The sequence below is a fragment of the Rhyacophila brunnea genome, unplaced genomic scaffold, assembly GCF_057557595.1.
Source record: "Rhyacophila brunnea isolate RB1 unplaced genomic scaffold, BYU_Rbru_1.0 scaffold_7, whole genome shotgun sequence".
Classification (NCBI taxonomy): Eukaryota; Metazoa; Arthropoda; class Insecta; order Trichoptera; family Rhyacophilidae; genus Rhyacophila; species Rhyacophila brunnea.
In genome coordinates, this window is record NW_028233339.1 from 30,450,938 (window position 1) to 30,468,076 (window position 17,139).

Here is a 17,139-nt window from a genome sequence, read left to right on the forward strand (position 1 = left end):
CCAGCAATATCATACTACCTTAGACATTTTATGTCTTACTTACTTACTTGTTTATCCAAACAATGGTGAAACTGTACAAATATTTTGATTCTCAAAATGTTAACATTTTTTGTATATTTTGAGAATGGTGGTAACTGTCACATCACAAATTTATATAGTGGATTTTACAACAGCTATGCATGTTAATTCTGTACTTAGTGATGGCAAAACATGATATGTCCGTTTTCCTAAATTGTTCAAGAGAACAATTTTAAACTTCGAAAGACATTCAAATAATGGACATGTCACATATTGACACAGCTTATTTCTCCCAACTTATAAAACCTAGACATACTACATTTTGATATCTTGTAGATCTCACTGAAGGTATACATAACTCAATTAGCCAAAAAATGGACATATAGATATGTTTTGCCATCTTTCTATGAAATTATTTTCATGAAGATAATTTTTAATTATTTATTTTGTACTACGAGTAAACGTACTCATGGAAAACTTGAATGCAGTTTCTAGAATCGGAATATGAATTTATTGTTTTAAACTTAACTTTCATTGAGATACATATAATATATTGGAATTAAAACATAATTTAAAATTGGATAAATTTAAATAATTCCAACATTTTTTCTATAATGAATATATCTACCTATAACATTTGTTTTAAATTAGTATTAATACAAAAAGAGAATAATATGTCACCTTTAAGTTTACAGTATGTAGACCGAATGCAAACTTTGAAATCTATCTGTGACGATTCACTATTGCAAATAAAATATAAAAATATATTATTTTGTACATACAAACATCTGATATGTTTGCATATTGTCTTAACATAACTTGACAGTGATATTATAAAGATGTGTTTTCTGTAGTTTTTATAATTAGCAACCAAAAACAAATTTTAGAACTTGCCATCGGTAAAACATGTATAATGTGTAGTTTTTTTATATGACTAAAGTAGATGATGATTCAATGATCTTTGATTATAATAAAATGGCTTTTCTCACTCGATGGTATTGCTATTGAGAGTAAGCAAACCAAATTTTAATTAAATATTGATGTAATTACATATTAACAATCGTTAGAAATGTCTAATAGACTGAGGCAGTATTAATAAATAATTACATTTTAAATTAAAATAGCACGAAATAATATATAATAGTAATTTTCTTTTATTTATCATATGACTTATGGAAAATTAATAATTCTTTTTACGAGCAGCTATCACTTGAAAGTATTAATTATTTTTATTTATATTACTTAGATTAAATACCTAATTAACACTTATATAAATTAATATACTATACCTACTTATATAATAATATAATAAGTAAAAATTTAACTTGCCTTTATTTGTGGATATTGTGTCAACTATGCACATGCACATCCAAAATTTTATTCACGATTCTACCAAATGTACAATAATTTCCGTTTTACGGTATGATAAATCTTCCCATTTTATACATTTTGTAAGCTCTACTTGTTATAGAAATCAGTGGCCTCTATGTAAATAGTCCTTATGGAGTTATTTTTGTAGCGGAGAGTGTAGTCCAACATTTCTTTTGTACCTTTTTATACAATGTTATAAAATTTGTTGGAGCTGCAGGCAGTTCTTGTACTTTTAGTCGATTTTTTTAGTAGAAACTGTGCTGTAATCATATTACCTAACTGTACTATCGATAATAATCATTATTCCTGTTTATAAAACACTATTTAATATCTAAATTTTCGCCTTCTGGTTGTTTTCTTTTTTTTTTGGTAAATCATTGTACAATGGCAAGTGAACAGAATCCAATATGGCAAACTTTCAACGGCAGCCAACTGAAATTGACAATATATTCACATGTATGACGAGTACTATTTTATATTATGTTTGTGCGTTTTGTGTAATGGTGTCCAACGGTACATAGTAAATACCAGACCATTTTTGGACTTTGACCTTTGAAAAAACTCAATTTTCACAAACTACGCCACATGATATGATTTACGTGTTTTAGTATTATCCCACAAACTAATTTGATGGATACTTGCTTTTATTTCCACCACCTGCCACATCTCCACACTGATGCGGGCATTTCTCTACTCTATCTTCTCATTCACTGTAAAATGCCGCATAATTTTTGAAAACTGAGAAATTTTCACTAATAGATATCAAGTCGCAATGGACGACCTGTTCAACTGAGGGTTGGACCGATTTGAGAAGCTCTTCCCTTTCAACCGACATATGTGGACACTCCCAGAGGATGTGATCTGCATTCTGCAATTTGCCACATATGCAAATCGGAGATTCTATTAAGCTAAGCTGACAGCTCGGATGCCGAACTATTGTGTCCGTTTAAGAACTGAGAAGTCCAATGTCCGGAGTCAATCTGGTTATTTCCATGCGCCATTTTATATTTGGAAAAAACAAATGCATCCGTCTGCCTTTGGAAGGGGATGATGTCCATTACTTCTGCCATACACAAAACGTAGTCTAATTCGCTTTAATGTATGCTACATATTTAATGGAGTCCTTATGTTTATAAAAAAAAAAGGCTGAAACGATTATGTACCGCCATACTTTTCATTGCATAAATACACTGGTCAAATATCTGATTATGCTTTGATTGATCAGTGACTTTTATTATGACTTATCTCATAATAAATCAAATTAAAAACAAACCTTCTATAAGGCTCAGTTGAAAAATATGTTAACCTATTCATGCTGGCTCCTCGCTAACTTTTACCATTTTGGATGCGATCTGTTACTTCTTTCTCAGCAGTGTTACGATTATATTTTTTATGTATAATGTCAAATTTTTAACCATCATGTATTATGGTATTAGCATAATGTACTATATAGTTATACTATGTAAATAGTTTTACAATGTGTAGTGCACAGGAAAAGAACATTCTTATGTATGTAGCAAGGAAACCTGTGCGTCGTTAATTTATCTTTTGAGAAAACACTGTTTCTAAGGCTAATGTTGTGTAGCTCTGCTCTTGGAAGTTGTATTTTTTTTTTTATTGTTTTCTATAATGGAAATACATTTTTATTTATGTTTTGTGTGACTTAGTTATAAAAGACATGCTTATAAAGAATGATCAAAACAGCATGTTTTATATTGTGTGGATTTTCACTCATGTAAAGATATCGGACCATCTTATATGATTATAAGTCAACTGATGTTTTTACTAATTGATTGGATTTAATGATTTGTCTTTGATTAAATGTCTATGGAATTGGCCCGATGGCCTTTGATTCAAAATTCTCACAAATATTCATATCTATGTATATTTTTCGCTGTTTATTAATCAATTTAAACATTTTACTTGAAGTTGACATTCATAATTAATTTATTTTATGTCACTTGATTTACGAATTACTGTGAAATTATAAATTAAAATTTTCGACACCAATGTAAAAATATTGGAAAACAAATATTGATCATTCTTTTGCATGTATAAAGCTATCCACCGACACAAACCACTGGACGTTACGTTTGCCCCGCCGCACACCTCTAGACCCTTCCGCCGTAGGAAATGTACGAGCCAGTCGGCGGCGGATGCCTGCGCGAGGCATAGAGGGGAAAACACAACTTCTGGTGGTTATGTCGACGAACAGCTTAGGCGCCTGGCCACGATGGCCATATAATCAGCAGAGCGAATTAGGCGTTCTGCTTAATTCCATTCAGCACTGTGTGTGGCCAGACCCTATAGTCAAAGCCAATATTTTTTAATTATGCCATTCTTAATTCTAATGCTAGCCATTTGAACCCGGTAACGGAGGCAGACGACAGTATCAGCGCTCGGCACGTCCATTCGAGTAAATGACGTTACTATGCAGCAGTGTCGCCTATCGCTATTGTCTGTCTCAGTCGCAGGGATCGAACGGCTAGCTTAATTAATACATAACAATATTTTGTCATTTCGTCCTTGACTAGTCATTTATATTAGTTTTATATTTTGTTTGTTTTATCAAGTAAATAAATTTTTCAAAAAAATGTTAGCTCTACTTATATATTTTATTAACTAATATTATGGCAACTATACTAATAGCTTTTAAATATAGATAATTATTAACTTTGCACCAATGTGTCACCTATGTTAATTGTTATTGTTAATGTAATTTGCATCATACTAAAAATTATTAATAATTTACAAAGCTGACAGAAGCTATATTATAAAATGAATACGCGCCAATATAGTTTCTCTGATAATGAACACTTAGCTGTATTTATCATTCAAAATTATATTAATTTTAAATATATACGGAAATATAGCTGGTATATTTTATTACAATTTTGGATATTTATGTATGTATTTTATTATAAATTAGTAAATTACTATGCAATTTACGATACTTCTACCATTTTAAATTTTATGATAAAGAATAATTTGATGAATAGTATTTCTATTCTGATATTACAGTGGTACATAATTCTACATAACATTTTAACTGATTTATAGTAATTTCCATATCAAAATAAACATTATTCAAGTACTATGTCAGGATAATATTCTATCTTTGTACCTATATCTATATACACATTCATTAGTTGGCTAGTAGAATCATTTTGTTATCAATAATGAATGCAGTTTGAACTAGAGTTACCATATCCTGGTTATTAGAAAAGAGGACACCTAACATGGTCATTGGTCACATGGTTAAGTTTTTAGTTTAAAGCAAAAATACTTTTAAAAGGATTCATAATATAATTCCATTGAATATCATTTAATTTTCACTTTCGATTTGGCAACTGTTTATTTATGATATTTTATTTGGTAATACATATAAAAACTAATTTTTAACAACACACGAGTTGCAGGAATGTATAGTTCCTTGTTTGGTGTTCCAATTCAAATTTCGCAGCGGTGATTGTAAATCCCTCACAGCTGCAGAGTATAGTAGGCATATGGTAACCCTCGTTTTAACGGTTGATTATTTTTAATTTATGGTAACTAAATACAACTATAATTCAGTAAAAGTAGAGATACGCTAGTAAGTCTATCAGAGGCTATAATGCTTACCGCTCATGAGTCGGGGATTGGAATCCAGTGTCTAGCTTATCACATTTTTATGTGTTTATTTCTAATCCATGGACTCAATAGTTTGAGCAATTGGTTAGGTACTCATAAAAAAACATCAGTTAAGATACTTTCACACTTAAGGAAGTCCATATACTTCATTTTGTAGTAAGTGTCTAATCAAATCATATTTCGCCGTTGAGCTGTAAAATTTTCGATTGTGACAAAATTTAAATTTTACAGAAAAGACCGTTTTATAAGCAGAAAAATAAAGATTTCAATTTTTTGTTTTTAAGTCTGAATACTTAATTTGATTTTTGTAATTATGTAACACATACTAAAAGGCTCATAATCGTCGAATGTTTGTAATACCTCTGATGTGATTATTGTCTTATTGTTGTTATATTGTTAAATCGGATGTTTCAATTATTAATTATATTTTAATTTTGGTTGCATACAGAACTTTGAAGATTTTACTGAACTATGCGGTGTAATATAAGTGATAATAAGATACAAAAAAACCATGTTGACAAAATTGTCACATGAGAGGTTTCAACTGCTCAACAGCGATTCGTATTTTATATCTGAAACATGTAACGCTTATTCCTTATTGTTTTTGTAAAGGTTTCACTGATTTACATATATATTCCTTTAAATATAGGTATTTGTTTTATTTAAAGCACTGTAATTTAACTTTCGTAAGATACGCACTTCTTAAAACCTAATTTGTTTGGTAGGTACGCTCTATTACTTAATATAATATGTACCTTTAACATGTCAAATTTATTGGAGACATAATTTCTAAACTATATACCACGAGCTTACTAGTAATTATTAGCAAATAAAGCAAGTACCTAATGATATTAGTCAACCACAGTATGTAATGTACTAATATTCTATAATGCTTGTTACTATCATTCAAATTAAATTAATCATGAAAAAATGATGTATCACTATGCTTTTTTGGTGTACGAATAATATATACTTGCGTCATATTATATAATTTTACCATCTATTCTGTTTTTAGATAGGTTTAAAATATAATTTTTATTATATACCTAATAAATCACATACAGTTTTCTGTACTTGTAAATACAACTGATTTTTATTTATGATGATAAAATTTAATTTTTCTTATTTGTAATTCAACATTGTGACAATTCAAATTATATATTAAGTATACGCTCTATATAAGCTCTTGTAGGCCCATGCATAAGACAGGGGGTTCCGGTTTCCTTTCCTATTGAGATCACAATATATCTATATCACTGGTATTCAAGGTGCGGACCGCGGCTCCCAAGGTTACCACAGGCTGTGGAAAATAATAATTTTTGACAATCTTAGTGCGGTGATACATGATCACAATGATAAATCTGTAGGCTTTGGCAGCTGTTCTCATCAGGCAATAACAAAACTTAAACATTTTGCTTTTCCCTTATTGATATTTAATTCATGGAATCAAAGTTCGATGTGACTTTACTTCCAAGACAATTATATCAATACAGCTAAAGCAAAACAATCAAATGCGATTTTGAAGGGAAAATATTCAATTGGAAATGGCTAAAAAAAGGACTCATTACTAAAAAAAGAATTCTAACAAAGCCGTCACACGGCATGTACAATAATCTTTGTGGAAATATTGTTTAGGGTGTGATGAAACAATACATGTAGAATTTTCACTGTGGAACAAAAATATTTGAAAACTGTTGAAGCACTCAGTGATTTTTCTCAAACTTGGTTATTTCTGTGATGTTTCATCACTGCAACCAATGTCCCCGTAGCCTGTTGTAGTATTAAAAAAAATAATAAAACCATACCTGATTGTGAAATCTAATTGTTATTTTATCTCTCTAATTTGATAACTTATTAAAGGTTGATTTTCTTTTTGTAGGTCTTTAAAAATATGTAATTTTTGCTCGTAAACCGATGGGTCGCCATGTAGTGAAGGTAATATTTATAGACTTTTACAGGGAATGGTTGTGAGCCAATGGCCAAACCCTTGCTCTGAATCATACACATACATCGTATTTAAAAAAAAAAAAAAACAGCATATGATTTTGCCAGATGCAGGATCGAAGCTGCATCCACTTTTAGAGGTGTTCACCGTAGGTTTTATGACATAGCATACTAGCATTTTTTGATGCCTTCAACAGCTTTAAACACGCTAGATATTTATTTTCATGCGCATGAAATTTCTGACTATCAGATACCTACTTAATGCAGGTAAGTCGGTGCATATTTTAGTAGCGTGAGAAATAAAACAGCACGATTTAACACGTTGGAATAATAGCTTTCATGGCCTTATAGTGAAATGGTATCATATAATTTAATGTGTGCTTAGTTATGTGACATCAGTTTGATTATTATCACATGACATGAAACAAAACTTGAACACCATTGACACAATATATAGGCATTTGTTGTCAATTTTGAAATAGATTTCTGTTGAAATGTGGTTATACTTGGACATTTTTTCGATTTTTGCCTTTTTTTCGATACACGAAAGGAAATGTTTTGACTTTGTTCTTGGTAGAATAAGTAAATTTACTTGCAATTTTATTTTCACAAAATCTAGCGTTTTTTCCTGCCAAATAGCTTATTTTCGCACACCGTCTGGCATGTTTTTGTCAACGACGGTTGGCAACACTGGTTGGGTGAATGGGTCATCAGGGATTTAATTAAAAGACATTCATAATTTAAATAGGTATGTTTATTGTATGTTTATTATACAAAAGTATAGAATTACTACATTTTTGGATACTAGCAAATTTCACTGGCACAATTACTTAGCCTACAACTTACTTATATATTATTATCATATGGTGATTTTTAAGGTACAAGAATTAATATGGAATGAATAAATAATTATCACTCCTAGCTTTGGTATCAATGAAAATTTCAACATTGAAGAAACTTTGTCAATTAAGTACATTAACTCATTCACTGCGAACCAGTTAATTAACATGCTAATAGTATCTAATGGCAACGCGCCAGTTGCGTTGTCAGCACTAAATGAGTTAAGTCATTTTATCATCCACAGAGACTTTTAATATTCATACCTCACAGAAAAGTCGATACAATTAACCAAAATAAACACTTAAATTCGAAATGGCAATTAGATAAAGTTTTACTCAGCTGGCTCACAGTCATTGAACCCATTTCAGTTTGCGTATTATAATAACGTCATAAGTGACAGATTGTATTGTATCACAAGAATTGTATTTAAAAGAGGCCAACATAATGCAAGCAAAATTTATATAGGTAGTGCATTACATAATATTTTATGATACCTACACATCCCACAAAATATCATAAGTATTACAAAGAAAGAAACATATCTTTCTATGGCAATGTATTAAATGATTTTAATTAGTTTCATAAGCTCCATACAGATGCTCTGGCCAAATCAGGTGTTGTCTACAGATGGCCTGGCTAAACATCTGATTTTGTCAGTGTTTTCAGATCAAAGGAAACTTTGGGAGACAAATGTGGAAAAATAGCAATTTCATCCTCAAATGATCAAATTTTGAGAAAAAAGAACCTTGTCGAGATGTCATCTTATCTCCTATATAAATATACTATAATATTTTCATATATGTATTATCTGAGAAATTTCTTGCATATATAAAAAAAGAGATATTTTGCGATAGTTTAACAGGTTTTCTTGGTTGATGAAAATTCACTGTTTTTATGTAATATGGAAATTTAAACATGCTACATAGGAAGTTCTCTGTCAATCTTAACTGCCAACACTGTATGTCAGTTGATTCTTGCTTCCTGAATGGAATTCATGCCCCTATATTGTCGAAACACCTAAAATTTGGGATCACATTAACAAGTATTACATGTTTATTTAAGAAAAAAACTATATAGTGACACTGAACCACCTGACGACAACATGGATCACTTGATTCGGTCTGGTCACCCGACATTACCTGACAGAAATATCAGCGACATACCCACACAATCTGTTATTACGTCTGATCTAACTATAGCAGACATCTGAAGGCGGATTAATTAGGTATGAAAACTTATTAACCAGATGTACTCAAAATAGATTATAATATTTACTTGTACTGTCTTGTTGATTTTGGGGTTTTCTTATTGCTCTAGTTTCACCAGTACAATATTATTGCTTTATTATAAGTCAATACACATATTATAATATATTTGATTACAAAAATCGAAACCAAGTCAATAAAAAGTAGTAAATAATTAAAAATTATATCTAAAGTTGTAAACAGATACTGCACACTAGATACAAAACATGGTCGATCGTTTTAAAAGCTGACCAGAAAAACTTCACCGCAGCAGACCATAATTTTCATACAACCTCTTTGCAAACATACAGTTGTTATTTTCTGGTTGCTATTGATGTTGTATTGCATCTTGTGTACCCGGCTCTAAGGTCGATCGAAACAGTTTTCTCTAGCCTTCTATAATCAAAGTATTTGCTTCCACAGACAAGACTGACAACCTACATGAAGGTCGGTTAAAAAGTGCTCAGAAATAATTTTTTTGACAATTTATAACAATATTAATAATACAATTTTAATTAGGATTCATTTTGTAGATGTTGCTTCAAATAGTATATTTTTACATTCGTAAAAAAACCTTACAAAAATTTAGGTCGGAGAAGTGCCAGTCTCTGAAGATTTAAATTCTGTATCTGGCAAAAATCACATGTTGCCATGTCAATGTGTCGATGGCGAAGGATGGAGGTAGGCTGTTAATATCTGATATAAATAGTGCACATTAAACTTTGCCAGTCAAATGTATTCGTTTTCATTGAACTAAGACTACAATGTGTATATTGTAGTGTTCGTTAGTGAATAGTTCGGTAGCTAATGAATTTTAAGGAACTAACCAACACCAAGGATTTTGTGAACCTAAGTAATCAAAACGCATTATTTTTTTGCAGTCTTATCTGGGGTTAACGGTGTCCATAGTACTTAAGTATTTTACAGAAAAGAGTTTATCAGCTACCTTATAAATTAAAAATATATAACTAGGACTGGAATAATGTAATATTACTTCTACGTTGCGGCAGTCTCTTTAATAAAATGACTATCATTGGCTGCTTAATACTTCCTCTTCTTCATCTGGTTACAGTCATCAATAATAAACCTGAAAAATAAAATACCAGATGTAGCTGTAACAATTATTTATTTTCAAGTAATTTTTATAAATGTAAGGAAACACGATTAGGTAACATTTGTGAACATATTTACACTGTCAGGGTTGGTTATGGGCATTAAAGCTGTCCACTAGTTGCGAAATAAGGCATGTACTATATTTCAAATAATTTTTAGTGTACTAAATCTTAAACATAATTTTTATCAACTTTTATTAATATTTTTAAAATTTTATTATAAATTTTTCAATCAAACAAACTAAAAAATTGACAAAACAGAACTTTTATGGAGTTGAAGCTTTTACATATAAAATTGAAGATGATAATTAGTTTACTAAATCAAATGATTTAACTAGCTACAAGTCATTTCGCATTGAAGATTCATGAGTAGTAATTCACCCTTGTGCTCCGAGATCTATTCAACAGAGTTAAACTGAGATAATAATATCTTGCATCAGTGTTACAAGCCTAAAGGAAGTTTTTTTTATACAGCGAACTATCATTATACATTTAGGATGAATAACCACGTATAAAATCTCAAATAATGGTATATGGCAGGTTGCCATATCCATTAGTTTACTATAATATTGTATTTAGGGCTGCGAATATTGAATATATTAATTATTTTTTATCAATCTAAAAAACATAATAAAGCATTCGATAGGCTAATATCGAATCATATAAGTACACACTTACTAATGATTCATCTTTAAACGATGATTAAATTAATTTAAGTTTTATTTTGTTAGAAATTATTTATACTCACCTATAAAAAAAGTAGGGCAGAGGTACTGTTGACAAATGCCAAATCGCATGTGCGTCCCAAAACTTTAAAACAGGCGGAAAATCCCACAGCTCCCATAGCATGAACAGAACTGTGAGTGCAACAAACATTATGCAGCGCCAAACGTAGCGTTTGCCTCTCCACCATTGAACGCAACTCCATACAAGCCATCCGGTGCCTCCCAATATACCTAAACAAAATGGATACTCATTGGACAGTGGCTACTGCAATAGGTTTAATATTTTCACTATTATTTAAGTTACGTTTGTAATCCGCTTATAACACAAATGCCCATCATCGTGTGCAATCGTCAACTTTTAACAGCAATTGCACACGGTTCGGGTACCAATTGAGACGTATCGATGCTAGATCATCTTGATTGTGTTGCTAGTGTAAAATATTATAAGCAAACAAAATAATATTCATTGATCAATTTGATGGCTACACAGTCTACAACAGTCTTCCCTCACATTTTCAAACCGTTGAAGTTGCATTCGGACAAGACGTAACAAGTTGTTGACTTTATTTATAAAAGCAAATGTCAAACCAACAGTATTGATAGGGTGTGACCAAATGCTGAAACTCGCGCCTTCAAACTATTCTATCAACCAAATTGTCAAAATGGATCAGGCTGACATGGATATTCTTCCATTTCACCCCAGACAATGAAAAGATTCAAAATGAATTTTTCAATTAGGCCAGATGGTCTGCTCGTGTAATTTGGGTATAAAAAAAGATGATGTAGTTGGCATCTTAGTTATTAGTATTTAGACTTACCAGCCGCGATATTGGCAGCCATATTGTAACCATAGTCAATCTTTCCTGAATACAGATAATACACATGATTCCAGTAATAGGAGACACACAATCCAGTGAAAATTACACCCCATACTTTCGACTTTCCATGTAAAACCCTAAAATATAACAATTAAAACAAACATTAGTATACAAACAAAAATACATACGTAATAATATGTTGCATTTAGATACATATTATGTCGGTCGTTACCTCATTCCAAAGCAATAGAATACAACGAGGACCATAGAAAAGGCACAAGCATAGTCCATGAATTCAGTAAAATATGTGTCACGCATGTGGAATATTATGGACCATATCCATCCATTAAAGCATATCTGAAATTTCAAATAAGTATATATCACAAATCAATACCATTCTGTACCAGTAGCGAATGGTAGAGGTAGGCTGTTAAGATCTGACATAAATAGTGTACACTAAACATTGTCAGTCAAACATATTTGTTTAAATTGAACTAAGACTACAATGTGTACACTGTCTGTGAATTTTTAAAATTCAATTAAACCCTGCCTAATCCAACCCAACCCAACCCAACCCAAAGGACAAGTTTCCAAAATAAACCCGTCTCTCTGCGTTGTATACTTGTACGCGGTGGAGTACTGAATTTGACAGTCGAATACCGGCGAATTATAATAGTTGTCGGATCACTGAGCAGCGGATTACTGAGAGTGTACTGTATTATTAATTCAATGAAAACAAATAAGTACCTATGACTGAAAAAGTGTGCAGTATTTTTGTTGAATCGCCCATAGCATACTTAAACTATTATGATTTAGTTTAGGCAGGGTTTAATTGACTTTTAAAAACTAACCAACACAATCTGTTAATTGTATTGTTAGTTAAATGAAAACAAATAAGAATGACTGACAATGTTTAGTGTGCATTATTTATGTGGAATTTAAACAGCTTAATTCCACCCTTCTCCACTGAGCTATGGTATGCTATATTTTCAATTATATAAAACAAATAGTAATGTGTTCATTTATTTACATACTAAAAAGAAGAACCGCCACAGCCAAAATAGGGGATGACCTTTGTAGACTTGTTTTCGTAAAAGAGAATAATAAAAACTGTGTACTATTAAATTGAGTAATGACCCGATGGCCGATCCAAGCTCTTGGATTCCCAATACTCTTTCAAATGGCCACTGTAAAAAACAAAAATAACAACAAATATGTATGTAATGAAGAAACTTACCTTTGTAAAATACTGAGAAAATTAACAGAAAGCTTTCCTTTTCCTTATAATGTATCAAATACTTTTCATCCCATACTGCATCATATTAGCAGACATAAAGATTTAAATACTTCTCGATACAATTTGCAACTCATGATAAATTAGTTTAAAATGAGAAAGTGATTATCATCGGAGCGGAGCCACTCTATTTAATCATTTATTTCTTACCTTGCCGAAAAATTGAGGCATATCCCATTTACGTTCAGCAAATGCATGTACAGTTTTCCACATGCATTCATATTTGCATTCATCGACACACTCCCAAAATAATAATTTGTTAATTGATGGTTGAACCACTTTGGATTCCGGTTTGTACATGCTTCCATCTGCAAAATAACACAACAGAGGTAAATTATTATTTTTTTAATTCAAAGATTAACATAGTGTATAATTTTATTTTTCAATGATCTATCGTGTTTTAGAGAAGCCTGGTGGTTACCACTATATGATGGCATTCGTCTAACAGTTATGCATTTGCTATGTGTGATGTATGAGAAATCGAAAGATAGATACAAACAACCAATGCATAAATGCTGCTTTTCCACATGTCGATTTTTGTTGTTCAACTGTCTGTTAAATAACAGTTAAATCTAAATTGACAAGTTGGAATCAAATTTCAACAAAGTTGATCAACTTGTAAATTGATTTGAATGAAGACGTTGTAGTCCATTCTACATTAGTCGATTCAACTGTGAATCATCATCAAGTTGACGATGCATGGGTGTGCGGAAACAATTTATTTCTATTTTAATGTGATTAGGCTGCTGATGTGCGTGACACAAAGTCTCACTGTTTTAAATCATGAATTAAGTATGACGTCTTTATTCAAAAAGAGTTAAGTGATCGGACAAAGCGACGTTAATGAAGTAAAAAATTGACTTGACGCCATCTTGATTACAACTATCGATTCAACTTGAACTGGTATGTGGAAACATTCATAAGTATTTCATTTTCAACATTCAACAGAAAGTTGAATAACAAAAAATCTACATGTGGAAATGCAGCACAAGGAAGCAAACAGGAATGATGTAATAGTGTAGTCAAACCAGTTTTAGTACAAAATATTTATAGAATGATTTCACAAAAACTGTGATCTCTTTCAGCATAAAACATTAACTAGCGATAATCAATAACTTAAAAAAAAAGTACACAGCAAGTAATTACCTATCGCGATAGCACAAATTTTTAATAAAAATACAACAAAAATGCAAATTTGCACCAAATATGTAAAAAAAAAATGTGAATTTTTATCAGAATTTGCCTGATTTATAGGTGAAATAGGTTGAAATATTAAGGTCCATAGCCTCCAAACTCCCCTTCTCCCGTGGGTTCTCGAGTGGTTTTCTGTGCCTGGCAATAACATCGGAGGTAACATAACTATCCGCAGTAATATTTGAATGACTTTCAACATATTAATTAAATAAGTCCACTTTTTTATTTAACATAAGTATGTAAATTCATTTCATTTCTTTCGTGATCAATAGAATTTTCGCAAGTGCCATTCGCCACCGCTGTCCTACTATAAATATATCACGTAAGCATGAAGTTCAACAGTTTGACAGAATACTAGATATAGTCAGGGATGTAAATACACATTAATTGGTCTGCATAATTATTGTTGTGCACTGGAAGAAATCGTATCTGTGCAAAGTTCACAGTTAAATTGTTTCACATAGACACCGGTATTAGCTTAATGTGGTCCAACAATGAAGAAATATTTTATACGATAGGCATATTTACCAATTTAAACATATAATATACCAGTGGCGAAAACTCCATACGAGGCGATTATTTAAAGCCTACCTTGAAAAATGATTTTTAATTTCATTTCATGTATTTATTTCACATAAATATTATATAAATAAAAATAATTTATTCAATATGCCAATGACATTTATCGTATAATTATGTAGGAATTTCACTATCTTTTCATTAATTTCAATAAGTACCATCTATCTATGGCATCTATCGAAAGTTTTAAAAAATACGCCACATTGCGTCTCTCTTCGACATTGTTTTGTATGGATTATTGGCTGGTGAATCCGAGCATTTTACAAAATCTTGCAATCGATTTTTAACTAACTTCCCGACTAGCTAGACATTTGAAACTTTTAGAATATATCAGAACACGATGCCAATGCACTTTTTTAATACTTTTAGCCATCTTTAAGTAGAATTGATATAATTTTTAGTTAATTCTGTTTTGTATGAAAAGTTATTACGATACCGTTATTAGTTGTTAGGGGGTCCTAGCAATTAAATAATATATACGTGCGTTACTATGGAAATCAATATGATATGAAATGACATTTCATTATTCAGTATTTCTATCAAGTACAATTTTTTTTGATCGTTTAAGCTAGTCAAGTCAAGTTTATATGATTCAACAGAAAATTTAAAAACGTTGTATGTAGAAAGTTCTTTTTATCTTGTAATTATTTTGTATTGAGTTTATTTCACGTCATCTCAAGATGTCTGAAGCAGTCCATACAAATCGGTAGGCTTTTGAAGCAGCATTTGCCCATAACATTATTTTTGGCAGCACATTTGTTCAAAATAATGAATGACATGATTTAAAAAAAAATAAGGATTCAATCAAATATAAATATTGATTGTTGTTAAAACTAAAAAAATAATTTATCTCGTGACTTTTATTTATCAGTTAGTTCACTCATAGACTAAGATAATTTATTCAGTCAGTTATGTCAGTTGAGATCTGACATTATACCTAAGTCTGTGTTTTAAATATAGAACTATTGCGATTGCGTTCGATATTCGATATATCGACCTACCACACTGCCAGAAAACAAAAGCAATAGATGGAAAGTTTCGGCAACATAGACTACTATTTTCGTATATTGGGGAACTATTAACAGCAACACAATTGCCGTATCATATTGCCGTAAAAAATTGCTCGTTTGCGAGCCCCTTTATGGAACAAATACACAATGGATATTTTCAAAAATGACAATATATTTTGAGCGTATGTTACGTGTATAAATGTTTATAAAAATACATAATTCAAAATCATTGTTCAATTTTATATCGTCAGTGAGCTTTTGAAATTTCATCGATCTAAATCATAATCTTTATATTTCCCGTAAGTATATCTGACAAGTGTGTTTTCTCCACAGCCTACCTCTTTCCAAAACGTCGCTATAGGATTGGTTTGTCGAATATCTGTTTTTGTCGAAATCGACCTTTTAATGCAGAATGATTTTATGTATCTAAATGGACCAGAATCATCCTTTTCTTTAAATTGCTTTGTAATGAAAACAGCATTCATATGCTGTAAAAACCTCCATGTATTTAAATATAGGATAATGTAATTTGTTTTTCGTCTCCTGAACATTTTAGATTTGGTCTATTCGACAAACCAATCCTACAGCAACGAAAAGTCACCCTTCGCCACTGTAATATATACATACCTAGGCATTCATATAAACAAATATATTGTATTTTAAACCAACGTTTCCTGATGGCGACCAAGATTCACTTTGAGTTGATTATGAGAAGTTGTTGAAGGTGGTAAACAAACTGATCCTAATTCCAATTCTGTAGCATACCACTATCATGCTTTGATTTTATGGAGAGATGGATCACAATTGGTTTAAAAAAGTACTATCAATTAACAGCAGCTAAGTCAGCCAGTATTCGACTGAAGGTAATTTTAATGTCATAATTTCAGTCTATTTTTATGTTTAATCCTAAATTTGAAGGGTCAACATGATTTTACTTTCAGTATTCTTACCGGCAGTACAGTTATTGTTTCCACAGGTTTCCCAACATTTTTTGAAGAAGGGGGTTTGGTCTCCAACGGATCCATAAGCACCCGAAATTAAAAATGTCATAATGATAAAAATTAAGTAGAAACATTCCCCTATATTATGATTCATGATAGTGACTAGAATTTTAAAACTACAACCCCGACCCCCGTCGATACAATCCGGAATGTTGGATTTTAGTCTATGGTCGGAAATAGGAAACTATTTTGACGTTTGATTTGACATAAATACTTGAGTGTTACAAGTTAACTATAAATAAATATGAGGAGCTTTCGGGAGTTTTGCTTTTCACATTGCGATAAAGTTTGTATGATTTAATGGCCTTGAAAGATTAAATAAATCATTTTAGCTTCAAATAAATTAATACCTTCCATAA

At 31.1% G+C, this 17,139-nt stretch overlaps 1 protein-coding gene across 2 annotated transcripts; it reads right to left on the minus strand.

Annotated features, from left to right (window-relative positions):
* Positions 1-7,700: 7,700 nt before the first annotated feature.
* Positions 7,701-16,961, minus strand: PGAP3 (Per1-like protein PGAP3). 2 transcript variants are annotated; one of them, XM_085957714.1, is made up of 8 exons: positions 16,730-16,961; positions 13,147-13,304; positions 12,737-12,889; positions 11,935-12,059; positions 11,703-11,839; positions 10,908-11,115; positions 10,042-10,134; positions 7,701-8,820 (listed from the first exon to the last, which is right to left on the minus strand). In XM_085957714.1, exons 1-7 carry the CDS (start codon positions 16,872-16,874, stop codon positions 10,089-10,091), a joined length of 972 nt encoding a protein of 323 aa, XP_085813840.1. In that variant the 5' UTR covers positions 16,875-16,961; the 3' UTR covers positions 7,701-8,820; positions 10,042-10,088. The 2 variants fall into 2 exon arrangements, with proteins under 2 accessions (XP_085813840.1, XP_085813839.1); XM_085957713.1 differs by having other exon boundaries at positions 8,674-10,134.
* Between the last annotated feature and the right edge of the window lie 178 nt (positions 16,962-17,139).